This window comes from Aotus nancymaae, unplaced genomic scaffold (assembly GCF_030222135.1).
Source record: "Aotus nancymaae isolate 86718 unplaced genomic scaffold, 86718_ANA_hifiasm-v0.15.2.pri h1tg000010l, whole genome shotgun sequence".
NCBI classification, from domain to species: domain Eukaryota; kingdom Metazoa; phylum Chordata; class Mammalia; order Primates; family Aotidae; genus Aotus; species Aotus nancymaae.
Genome location: NW_026988421.1, coordinates 54,286,756 through 54,300,558, shown reverse-complemented (window position 1 = coordinate 54,300,558; position 13,803 = coordinate 54,286,756). Strand labels below are relative to the sequence as shown.

At 32.3% G+C, this 13,803-nt stretch overlaps 1 protein-coding gene across 2 annotated transcripts in view; it reads left to right on the top strand.

The window, feature by feature from the left end:
- The window catches only part of RTKN2 (rhotekin 2), a 164,282-nt gene that overhangs the window by 112,010 nt on the left and 38,469 nt on the right, over nucleotides 1-13,803 (top strand). Inside the window, exons 3-6 of one of the 2 annotated variants that reach the window (XM_064374167.1) lie at nucleotides 506-564; nucleotides 4,987-5,040; nucleotides 6,435-6,552; nucleotides 9,826-10,023. In XM_064374167.1, the coding sequence (XP_064230237.1) occupies nucleotides 506-564; nucleotides 4,987-5,040; nucleotides 6,435-6,552; nucleotides 9,826-10,023 (429 nt within the window). The remainder of the gene's footprint in view (nucleotides 1-505; nucleotides 565-4,986; nucleotides 5,041-6,434; nucleotides 6,553-9,825; nucleotides 10,024-13,803) is intronic. The other variant, XM_064374168.1, reaches the window with a different exon arrangement.

Below are 13,803 nucleotides of genomic sequence, written 5' to 3'. Positions count from 1 at the left end.
AATGGCTATAGGTATTTATACAGCAGAAGATATATTTTTGGATATTTATCAGATTCTGTAAGGATAAGGTACTCCTGGACAGCAAATTGCATGATTGGGAAGTCCATTAACTTTTTCAGGCCATTGTATCTAGTAGATTAGAAATGTAATTTATGAAATTGTGAGCTAAGGTATTACACTTCTGGGGACATGGACAAATATTGTACATCTTGTTTACAGATGCAAGTGATCACAAATGGCTTTCATTGTAAAGTAACCAGTATACAGTTGTCAAGGAATATAAAGTTTATCTGAAAAATCAGAGAGTGGTTCCAAATATTTCTTTTAACTTGCTAACTGTTGACTAAACATCTTAAAGTTTGAGTCAAATAGTTTACTTTAACTGGAAGTCATTATTATTCATGGATATGCGTTTGTTTTTAATATTTCAGCATTTGTGAAAGACTGTTAAAACCATTGTTTATTAGAAAACTTATTTTTTTCATAAGTTTTTTTGTTTTGACAGTGATGTGAAATTTGAAAGTAAAGAACGAACTGCATGTAAAGGAAAGATTGCCATATCCGGTATGCTATAAATGAATCTTTTATATTGCTGAATAAATTCTGTAAAGTAACTAGATGGTAGATTTTGTTTCATGCCCTGTCTTCATTCTCTTCAGTTTGTTTTTCATACCTCTATCAGAATATTTGTTCTAAAACACTGCTTTCAGCATTATGCTGTACATTTATATAGAACTTTAGAATTTAAGAAAACTGTTTCATACATTACATACTCTACAGTTTTCTCCTTAGTGCAGTCTTGTAAAATAGAGTAATTGTCATTTTCTACAGACTCAGAGGTTAAATGACTGTTAAATGACCTAAATCTTTTGACTCTGTTCCTTTCCTGCTCAGAAGCTATAATGTTTTTAATGTTTGTCTATATCAGAAGTTCCATGAGGTTTTGGTACCATGTTTATTTTGGTCATCACTTTATACCCAGAAGCTAGCACAGTGCTTGGCTCTTTGTAATTGCTCCGTAATTATTGGATGGATGGCTGTTCTTCTTTGCCTGTAGTGTAAAGACCAAACATTTTTCTTCAGTCTTCCATTTTGACCCAATTTTTTTTCTAGTCCTATCTTCTATACTCCTAAACACAAGCTGTCTGCTTTAGCAGACATCTCCTTGGTCTGTCAACATAACCCATGCTTCTGACACCCAATTAGCTTGTGAAGTAACTACACTTTCTTAAAGATCTGTTTGTTTATCTATATATAATATCTTCTCTGTTAACCATTCCAGCTAGAAATGATGTTTCCTTTCTCTGAATTCCTAATGAAGTTAGGAGACCCTTCACCACTAGATGGCACTTATGCTGTGCAGTCTCAGTTTCTCCAAAGTGCTCAGGAAGCTAAAGACAATGGCTTGGAGATGCCACACATTGAAATGAATACATGTCTGACTTGCGCATACACTAGTCAGATAATGCACTTTTACAAATATTACCTCATCAGTACATTTTAGAAACAACAGTGTATACCTCCATTGGTCCTTAAGTAATCACTAGGTTATTTTATTGGCCAGAAGTCTTGTACTAGAGAGCCTGCTGATGCATTTGAGTCATTGTCACTTAAATTACTGTTTCTAGTAATATTTTTCTGAATAAATAAAATTATCACACAGGACAGTAGACCTACATTTTACAAAGTACATAAATGACCAAAATCTGAAGAATTGCATTCAGTTAAGCAAAATATTCTTCAGAAAATAACTAGACTATATATAAATTTGTTGCTTGTTTTATAGTTATTTTTATTTGTTTTTATCTTTCTAATTATACAAAACATGTTTTATCCTTGTATCCTTTTGCTGTGAAACATGTACTTTTTTTTTTTTTTTTTTTTTTTGAGACGGAGTTTCGCTCTTGTTACCCAGGCTGGAGTACAATGGCGCGATCTCAGCTCACCACAACCTTCGCCACCTGGGTTCAGGCAATTCTCCTAAACATGTACTTTTATATAGTATTGTTCCTTATGTGTAATAAATTTTCTTGTGAATAAATTACTATAGATCTTTAAGATTTTATAAAAATAATTAAACATATCCTTCATTTCTTGCTTCTAATACAGTGCCACTCAGTATACAAATGAGATATGTTAAGTTGCTATTAAACACTCAAATGCCATGATAGTTAACATCTATTGTTATTTCATAACAGTTTACTGACTGTAGCAATTCATGATATTAGAAATAACTGTACATTTAGAAGGGGGCTCTTAAGTAAAAGTATTTAAAATAAAAGGAAAAACAATTTCCTGCCCACAATTACTCAAGTGTAAAAATTGAACTTATTTCTGCATGTGTTTCTTCTTTCCAAAAGATAATTTTAAATTAAATTAAGAAATGGAAACTCTGAGAAAATGGGATACTTAGGTAATGTCTTTTCATCTTTGCCTAAACTTAATTATATCTTGTGTGTGTTTGTAAAAACAAAGAAAAAAAATGAATTCACCTTTATAAATCCATTTTGTTTTGATACTGGGATGAAAATGTGACTTTTGTTTTGGTAAAGATGAATATTTGCAACAAAGTTTCATAATGTTTTGAGATTACTTTGATAGCCAGAAAATACCTGGGTTTTCTGTTTCCAGCTGCACCACTCCCTGGCCAGATCTCTATGAAACTAAATAACAAATTTACTCTGATTATTTCTGCTTAACACCAAATATTTACCATATGTAAATGTAGTATTTACTGTAATTATATTGTGGTAATTATCTCAGCTTAGTCACCGACTACTAATTTAATGACTAAACAAATCAGTTCACCAAGTACCTCAGTTTTCACTTTTGAAAATGATAGACTTCTGGGACTTGATATCATCAAGTCAGCTGTCTTATTATGGCTCTCTCAGTTTACCATTAAAATGTCAATGAAGACATAAAACAAGACAAAGGTTAGAGTACTGTAAACTGAAACTGAGTCAGCCATTTGCAAGAATCTGGAAGGAAGTTCTATCATTTGAAGCTGAATTAAGAAATAGAGTTCGTGTGTTATAAATCTGTTACTGTCTGAAGAGCACGTGACTACCTGGGAAATCAGTATCCACCTTCTCTTGAGAAGCTGACATCTACCCTCCTCTCTTAGGCATGGGATAGAAGAAGGCTAACCCACAGGTTGTGGGTGTACTGCAAAGGAAGTCAGGATCCATATCCCTCCCATGATAGTGTAAATAGTTAATGCTCTGTTAATCCTAACTCAGCAAGAACAGCTGTGAATAAGTATAGTTGTGAAATGAAATGAGTCAGCAATTGTGGTCAAGCAAGAAGTGGACTTTTTGACAGGACATCAGCCAAGTCATAATTATAAAACAATAAGCCATTTTCATAAAAATAAAAAATGTCTGTTATTTCAATATAATTTAACAATTTTAGAAATTCTAGCTAAAATAATAATAAAATATGAAACTATTGAAAGTAGATAAATTGAATACTGTTTGAAGATATTAGATTGTAGGCCAGGCATGATGACTCATGCCCATAATCCCAGCATTTTGGGAGGCCAAGGCAGGTGGATCACTTGAGGTCAGGAATTCGAGACCAACCTGGCCAACATGGTGAAACCCCATCTCTACTAAAAATACAAAAATTAGCCAGATGTGGTGGCACATGCCTGTAATCCCAGCTACTCAGGAGAGTACTGAGTACTCTCAATGAGTACTACTCATTGAGGCAGGAGAATCGCTTGAACCTGAGGGCAGGAGGACTGGGTAGGTGGAGATTGCAATTAGTGGAGATTGCACCATTGCACTCAAGCCTGGGTGAAATGGAGCAAGACTCCGTTTCCAAAAAAAAAAAAAAAAAGATTTTAGACTTACAAAACCTAAGAGAATTTACTGCAACACTATTTTAATGAATAAAGAATTCAGTAAAAGTGGCTGGATTCAAGATAAATTTACAAAAAGAAGTAGTTTCTCTTTATATCAACAATAACTAATTAGAAAATATAATAGCAAAAAAGATACCCTTTACAAGAAAACCACCAAAAAACAAAAACATTAAATATCCAAGAATAATCTTAATAAAAATGTAAAAGCAAATTATTATGCTAGTCTATACAAAGACAGAATATTATAGAGTTATCAGTTCTCAAATTAACTTGGATAATGGAATACTAATAAAACACTTGAGAAAAGGGGATTTTGACAAAATTTGTTGTAAAATTTGTATAATGAAATTAGCAAGTAAGAGTATGGTGTTTTTAAAAAGGAAATATATCTAACAGATTATTAAGTATATTATAAAGGTATTATAGTTACAATAGTATAGTGTTGCTGGGCATAGTGACTCTTGCCTGTAATCCCAGCACTTTGGGAGGCCAAGGAGGGCAGATTGCTCGAGCCCAGAAGTTGAAGAACAGCCTGGCAAACATGGTGAAACTCTGTCTCTACAAAAAAAAAAAAAAGTGTAAAAATTAGGCATGATGGCATACACCATACACCAGTAGTCTCAGTTGCACAGGAGGCTTAGGTGGGAGGTTTGTTTGAGACTGAGAGTTCAAGGCTGCAGTGAGCCGTGATGGCACCACTGCATTCCAGCCAGAGCAACAGAGCAAGACCTTGTCAAAAAAAAAGAAAGTAAAAGAAAAAAATAGTATGATATTGGTATTTAGCTAGACAGTAGTTGATAAATGATTCAGATTCATAAAATGTATAGCTAAGGAACAGACATTTACTCAGAATGGCATATATGATAAAGATGTCATCATTAATCAGGAAGAAACATGGAGTTAGAACAGTTATTTTTATAAGAATATATTTTTACTTCACACATAAATTTCACAAATAACTTTTAAAAGTACAAGCCATAAACAATGCCTAGAAAATATGCTGTTAAATAATAACATTTTATCTTTAATAGTCAGAATTATGGAATACAGAGGTTCAGGTCACTGTAAAGAATAAAATTTACCAAAAGTGTTACTTATCATTTCTTTTTCCCTTCTAGATATTCGAATACCACTAATGTGGAAAGACTCTGATCACTTCAACAATAAAGAACGTATGTATGATTTTAATTTGTAATTGAAATGTTTTCTTTAGTATGTACTATATCTGTGGTTATTGAGAAAAAAGACTGCTTCCATACTGAGATAAATTGATGTCATTTGATAGAATAAGTACCATCTTTAACTGTTTTCTGATTTTTAATATAAATATGTTGCAGTCACTTGATACTAATTAAGATAATGCATATAGAATGTGCTTTTAGTTGTTGATAGGAACCAGTGCAAGGACAATAAGTACCAGGTTCAGAGTGGGACAGGGGAAGGGAAATATGGAACGAAAGAAAATGTTTAATGAATAAAGGTAAAGCCAACATTTCTTGTATTTGACCAGAATCTGGAAGGTTTTTCTGCCTTATTTTGTTACTTTAGGTTATTTAACAGGATGTAATAAGGAAATATTTTTAGCTTGATCTGATTTTTTTTTCCTTCAGTATTTTATGATTTTATTTAGTCTTTACAAATCTATGTATTGCTTAGGTCATGGAAATTAACCTCGAATGATTTCTAGCTGTTAGAGGCAAAGTGGGAAAGATATGATAATCCTTTAACTTTCTCGTCTATTGTGATAGCTTTGTTCCTTGTACTTTAAAAACTGAATCATATTAAGCATAATTAGTTTTATATGAAGAATTTAAAATCAGGTTAGCGTTTGTTATTCAATTAGGAAATATAATTTACTTTACAAAGGAATACATGTGGGAATTAAGTAAAGCTTTCTGATTACTAAAGAGAATAAGTTTTTCTGAAGAGCTACATTTTCTCAATAATGAGGATTTAGCCCTTTAATCACCTAATACTTTTTAAAACATCACCAAATTAAAAGGCCCAGCAGCTATGTTTTTTGTGTTCTCATGTCTATTTTATTGTTTTTTTTTTTTTTCCCCCTTGTGGTTTCCTCCCTTGCTGTTAGTTTGGTGGAAAATATTTTGCTGTTGTTAATGTGCATACTCTTAACCTTTTCTAATAAAAAACATCTTTTAAATAGACTTGGAAACCAAAATGACAGAGGTGGTGGTGAGGGGGTGTGTGTGTGTGTGTGTGTGTGTGTGTGTGTGTGTGTGTACGTACGTACACATAAAGTTTACTATTAATTAAAGTTTAAGGAGTTTAATAGGAATAAAATTTGTGAGTTTGGTGGTTTCTTTAGGCTATTGAGAGGCCTGTATATTTAACTTTATTTTTTCTTCTTTGTTTAGTTGTGTTCTAATTGAGTATGGTATTCTATATACTGGCAGAACAGTCTTTGTTAGATTTAAGTGTTACAGTATACAATGTATGAAAATAATCTATTAACAGATATTTAAGCTAATATTTTTTATTTTCAAGTTGATTTTAACACAATGGTTTATTACATGGATTGTTACTTAAAATGTTATTTTTCCTCCAGGATCGCAACGCTATGCCATTTTTTGTTTATTCAAAATGGGAGCTAATGTGTTTGATACTGATGTGGTGAATGTGGATAAAACAATCACAGATATATGTTTTGAAAATGTAACCATATTGTAAGTATTTTTTTTAATCTTGAGAGAATAAAAATAATCTAAAATTCTTCTTTTTTAAAAGGAAGTTCTTATTATTGGGTCTTTGGATTCTTTTTATGTTTTCATGTTTAAGTGATCTTTAAACGTTTAGTATGATTTTAAAAATACTTTGTTCAAAAGAAGTCCATTTCTCTATCTGCAGTTTTCTGATGTAAAATAAAAATGGAAATCTTGTAATTACTATTAGCAGTAAATATATGACTTATTAGATATGATCAATTTTTTAATTATTAATAAATATTCATAGTTCAATTATTAACTAAGCTATACATAAAACAGGATTTTTATTTCATATGGGATATTTGGTTGCAGAAATACTAATTAGGATAGCAACTTTATTTACAAGATAGTCCTGAAGTGCATGCTATAGGAAGATCATGTTGAAATTTTGGTGTGTTCTTTTTCTTATGATGTACTTCTTTCATGTACTTCAAAACAATAAAAAAAAAAAAAAAGGGTGATCCTCAGGGCTGTTTTTATTGTCCCTGCTCTTTTACAGGCTCATTTTATTGTGGTCGTAATGCAGAACCAGAAAGAACTCCTTGGGTAGCCAGAGAAATCATTTTTAACTAACATAGTTTTTCCTGCCCTCCTTCAAAGGTTCTATGCACCTAAATCAGTGTGGGATTTGTATTTTAGACTTTTAAAGACACGATCCTCATATGTAAATGTTAATAGCTAGTAACTGTTAATATAAAAATTCATATGCATGGCTTTTGCAGTTTTCAGCTATGGAGCTAGACAGGTGAGATTTCAGAGGCCTAGTTTTGCCACTCACATAACATTAAAACTATAGCAAACCATATTTTGTGGCTTTTGGTCCAGTGTCCCATAGTAATAGTATAGCCTGGAAAAATAAAATGCATTGTTCTGGGTTGTAAGTATTAATGCAGGCCTTCTTACAAGCTGTATTGAACCAAAGGAATTTATTTAGGGTCCAAAACATACCCCTAAATGCTTATACAATTGAGACTAAAAAATTATTTTTTCTTGGTTATCTAAATACATTCATTTTCATTATCGACTATTGCTAGTGAATTTATTTTTCTGCCAGAATTACCTGTTAATGGGCTCTTTTCTTCACATCACTTTGCTATTGTTTGTTTTTGTCACAGAGACAAAATCAGACTTTTTTTTTTACAGGGAAAGAACAATAGAAATTAGGAAGACAACACATGATTTATAATTTCTTGAAAATTCTGTAAATATTTTAAATTGTTCTAAAAATAACTGCCAACAAATGTTTTAAATGTTGAAAAATGTGCTTTTTGTTATGATGATTGTTTTTAATAAGTATTCAATATTTATGAATCTCTGCTTTTTCTCTAAATATTGACATTTGTTAGTCATTACCAAGAATACTGTATGTTTAAAAGTTACCAAATAAACTATAAAAATAGCTGTAAGTTATTTCTGGCATTTATTCAAACTATAGATTGGCCATTTATATCTTTAAGAGTCTGTGCTCCATTTTTTAAAACCTCTGAAACTGATCATCTGCAAGCAACATCTGCTCCTGATGGACCTCTTTTGCAGTCTTAAGTATATTTTATCGTTAGTAACACCACCACAGTCTTTAATGCTAAAGGTAGTTCATTGAGTCTGAAAAAGGTTAAAGCCAATCTTAACATTTGCTAAAATTGAAGAATTTTGCATATTGGTTTAATAAATATATATCTAATACCATCTACATTCCAGGCACAATACTAGATTAAGAACACAAAGATCACCCAGACAGCACCCATTCTCAAGGAATTCATGCTTTGAAGTATATTTTTTCCCCTATATAACCAGATAGTAAAATGTTATTTATAGTTATTAGGTACAAAAGTGAGGGAGGATCAGAGGACACAGTGACGAGTGCACTATGAGTGACTATAAAGAAGAAATGAAAACTGAAGGTTTAGCAGATTTTCTTTTGGAAGAACAGTCATTTAAGAAAATTACACATATAAATACCTTAAAAATGTATTAAAGGAATGACAAGGAAAAATAGTATTAGCAACAAAATGATCAGGGTATTTTATTCTTTCTTTAAGATGCTTATGTATATATTGGTTAAATTAAGTTAAGATTGCCCTAGTTTTGAGGCTGATATCTCTGAAAGTTGCAGTAACTCTCTCAGGTCATTTAGGTGCTAAATAAACACTGAGCTATTCTGTCTCATTAACATATATTAACATAAACTTATTTCAAATTGTTATTTTTTTCCCATAAACCTTGCACTTATTGAGGAGATTTTGCAATCTTCTCTTGGCTCCCCTGCAGTCTTTTATTTTAAAAAATAAATTTTATTGTGTATATTTGAGGTTTATAACATGATGTGACAGGATACATATGAATTGTAAAATGTTACTATAGTCAAACAGATTAACATCCATCATCTCACATAGTTACTTTTTTTGTGACAAGAGCAGCTAATATCTATTTAACAAAAATCTCCACTATAACACAATTTTATTAACATTTGTTTTCGTGTTTTTACAGCACATTATATCTCTAAACTTGTTAATTCTGCCTATCTGCTATTTTGTGTCCTTTGACCTATATCTCCCCATTTTAGCTCCCCCAATCCTTGCCTAGGATAACCACTGTTTTATTCTCTATTTCTGTGGTTTTGGACTCTTTTTTTTAAAAAAAAATATTCCACATATAATTGAGATCATACAATATTTTTCTTTCTATGCTTGGCTTATTTTACTTAACATAATATCCTCCAAGTTCATCCATGTTGTACCAAATGGCCAGATCTTTTTTTTTTTTTTAAGGCAGAATGGTCGTTGATACACACATACCTCATTTTCTTTATCCATTTTACCATTGATGGACACATCTTGGCTATTGTGAATAATGCTTCAATGAACAGGGTAGTGAAGATAACTTCACAAGATAATGATTTTATCTTCTTTGAGTATAAACCCAGAAGAAGGACTGCTGGATCATATAGTAGCTCTATTTTTAATTTCTTTAAGAACCTCTATACTGCTTTCCATAATGGCTGTACCAGCAGTATACTAGGGTTCCCTTTTCTCCACACCCTTGTCAACATTTGTCTCTTGCCTTTTTGATAATAGCCATCCTAATGGGTGTGAGGTAATATCTCATAGTGGTTTTAATTTGCATTTCCCTGATGTCAAATGGTGGTTTTTAAATGTTATATAAACATAAAAGAATGTTATAATTTTATTTTCTACCAAATTAAATTTCTAACATTATGAATGCCCTTGTTTTTAGTAATGAAGCAGGGCCAGACTTTCAGATAAAGGTGGAAGTATATAGTTGCTGTACAGAAGAATCTTCTATAACCAATACACCAAAAAAGCTAGCTAAGAAACTCAAGACATCTATAAGTAAAGCTACAGGAAAGAAAATAAGTTCAGTGCTTCAACAAGAGGATCATGAAATGTGCTTGCTCCTCAATTCTGCTGTTTTGTAAGTTTTTAATACTATATTTATGGTGACATAATAATACATTTGTGATATTTTAAACTATTGTATGTGAAGTGTACCTTTACCTTATAAATGGAAAAACATCCTGAAACAAAAACAAAACTTAGCTCTTTGACATTTATTCAACTGAGGTATCCTTAATACCCACCTTTAAAGGTAGGAAATTGGGTGAGAGTGTTTTTAGTGATTTGGAATTCTAACACAGGTTGACTGTCCCTTATCTGAAAGCCTTCAGACCAGGAGTGTTTTAGATTTGGACTTTTTCAGATTTTGGAATATATGCATATATATAATTAGATATCTTAGGGATGGCACCCAGGACTAAATATTAAATTAATTATATATATATATACACCTTATACATATAGCCTGAAGGTAATTTTCTATGATATTTTAAATAATGTGAATAAAATAGAGTTTTGACTTCAACCATCACATGAAGTCAGGTGTAGAATTTTCCACTTGTAGTGTCATATAGGCATTCGAAAAGTTTCAGATTTTGGAGGATTTCAGATTTTCAGAGTAGGGATGCTCAGCTTGTATCTACCAAAAAAAAAAATGAAATGTTGTTGGAAAGAAACTATGTGTATGTCAAAGTATTTATTTACATATTAGTCTACTAATTAAATTTCTGTGTGTATGTCATGCTTTATTCTTATAGAAAATATTTTATCTCTTTTGAACAAAACCACATTATCATTATTATACTTAACTAAATAAAAAAAAGTCCTTAATATCCAGTCTATATTCATATTGCCCAATTCTGAAAATATCCTCTTTTGATTTGTTCAAATCGAAATCCAAAGATGGTCTAAAATATCACGTTGAAGTGAGTCTTTTAAGTTTCTTTTAATCTACTACTATTTCCTGTCATCTTTTTTTCTTGTCATTATTTATTGAAGAGACTAGGTCTTGTAGAATTTTCCATATTATGAATTTAGCTGATTGCATCTTTGTGGTCTTTTTTTACATCTTTTTCTGGCCCTTGTATTTTTTGTAACCTTGTAGTTAGATCTAGAGGACTGATTAGATTCAGTTCTCTTTTAGGGGAATAATATTCATATTTTTAGATGTACTTCCGACCGGCTTCTAGTAGGAGGCTTTGTCCCACTTTCAGTAATGTTAAAATCGATCAGTGGGTTTAGGTGTTGCCAGCCTAACCCATCCAGTATAAAGTTCCCTCTCAGTCTTTTATCTAATGGTTTTTAACAGTCAAGGCTAATCATTTATTATATCATTATGGATTATAATTTGGTGACTTTATATCTGTCCTGCATTTTTCTTCTAAACTGGAATTCTTGCAAACAATGTGTCCTGTAAATTCTCTGGAAAAGGAAGAAAAAAAATACTTGATTCTTCTATTTACTGGATTTTAGAATATTAAGTTGAAACCCTAGTAATCATGGAGGTGATCAGCACTTAATTTGAACTCTTGTTTTTTTTTTTAAAGACAGGTCTGGCTCTGTCATCCTGACTGGAGTGCAATGGCACTCTCATCTCACTACAGCCTTAGCCTCCTGAATAGCTGGGACTACAGGCACATGCCACCATTCATGCATGGTGGCTAATTTTTGTATTTTTCTTGTAGAGATAGGGTTTCACCATATTGCTCAGGCTGATCTCAACCTCATGGGCTCAAGCAATCCGCTTGCCTGAGCTTCCCAAAGTGCTGGGATTACAGGTGTGAGCCACCATGCCCAGCCTTGAATTTTTATAATATTTGTGTTTAAATCTGCTATTCTCTTTGATGCCCAAGTTGTTCATCTTTGATCAGTCGGAAACCGTTAAGCTGACTTCTACATCCTTTTGTCACACCTAATCTTTAATAGCTTTTTTGCTTTCTGACACAGTAAGACATTCCTCTTTCACCTTGTATTTTTCTGCCAAGACTTGGAATCACCATTTCTCCAAGGAGTCCTGGTTTCCTTCAGATACTTTCTTTAAACATTGTATTTGTTTCTTCACAAATAGTTTTATGTTTATGTTTCTTTGGAACACTGTTGATCAAGCTGCATTCCTAGAATTTCTTTGTGTGTCTGGTAGAGTTGGCTCTTCAGTATGTCAGTAATTTTACTGTAATTATAAAAAGCAAAATATTTTAGGTATATATCCTAGAAATGCTAGTAATCAAAATTTAATTAAATTGCTCTTTTCATGTGAGATATATTACATGCAAAATATACTTTGGCATGCTAGCATAGTGTTTCAATCTATTTTGATTGATGCTCATGCTAAAGAATACATTTTACATCATGACTGAGTGCATAGTTATGTAAGCAGATAGATTTTAGGAAGTAATTCGTAACCCTTACTATTTACAATATAATTATCAGGCATTTTCTTATTCTGTTGCTTTCAGTTTTTTTTTTTTAAATGCTATTTGTAAATCATTAAGTTGATTTTATGACCCAGTCCCAGTCCACATTCTGAAAAACAGTCATAGAAGATGTCTTTCCAATATAAATGTCATTTAAAAGGAGGCAAGAGATCTTTAATTTTCTTTTCTTGGATCTAAGACCATCTTTAAAACTTCTCTGCATTAATATTCTGTCAAGGATTTGCTGGAAGTTACTTTAATTAAATCATAAGGTGGTAGAATTATTTCTTTTTGATGATTAGATAAACAATTCTATTTCCAGGTTTTAGAGCAGAAAGAGACCTTAGAGACAATTACCTAGTTCAATAGTTTTTAAATTTTTTAAGTAGCATAACTCCTATTTTTAAAATGACAGGACCAGTAGTGTCTCTTTCCAACTATACTATATGATAGAAAAGTTACATTTTTCCCTCACTTTGCTCATATGAAAGGCAAAGGTGTTTATATACAACCATTTCTTTTTTTAGAAAGCTTCTCAGACATTTCTGGGGTTTCATGCACCTTTACAGCATGTAAAAACAGCGAATGTACATCTTAGTTTAAAACCTCATTGTTTGGCCGTGAATGCTCAATTTTTAATTTCCCTCATTTATTACTTATATGACCCAAGAGAGATTAATTCACTTTCTGAGTTTTTATTTTTCCTTCTGTAAAATGGAAATAATAATATCTAAACTCCAAAGGATAATTATGAGATTCAGTAAGATAATTCATGGATGTGGTTTATAAAGGAAGTATTTTGTAGTAGGCTCTGTTACTATTATTTTTACTATTTTTACTGTTCCCAGACCAGTCTTTTCTAGGCCTTTTTTTTAAACTCATGCTAAAACTTCGCAGTTTAGAAACTTGATATAGGATTATAAAATGTAGCCACATTTTTTTCATTTAAACTGTGCTTGTAATTTTATAGGAGGTCATCTAAATGATGTTAGAAACTATATTTAAGGCCAGGCGCAGTGGCTTATACCTGTAATCCCAACACTTTGGAAGGCCGAGGCAGGAAAATTGCTTGAGCCCAGGAGTTCATGACCAGCCTGGGCACTGTGGTGAAACCCATTCTCTACTAAAAATACAAAAATTAGCCCAGATGTAGTCCCAGCTACCCAGGAGGCTGAGGTAGGAGGATCACCTGAGCCTGGGAGGTTGAGGCTACAGTGAGCTGTGATTATGGCACTGCACTCCAGCCAGCGTATAAGAGGGAGGGAGGGAGGGAGGAAGGAAGGAAGGAAGGAAAGAAGGAAGGAAGGAAGGAAGGAAAGAAGGTGAGAGGGAGGGGGAGAGGGGAAGATTTAATCTATATTTCTTTTTGGAAGGAAAGGAGGGAGGGAGAGGGAAGGGAGGAAGGAATATTTAATCTATATTTCTTTTTGAAGCCTAGAAGAATT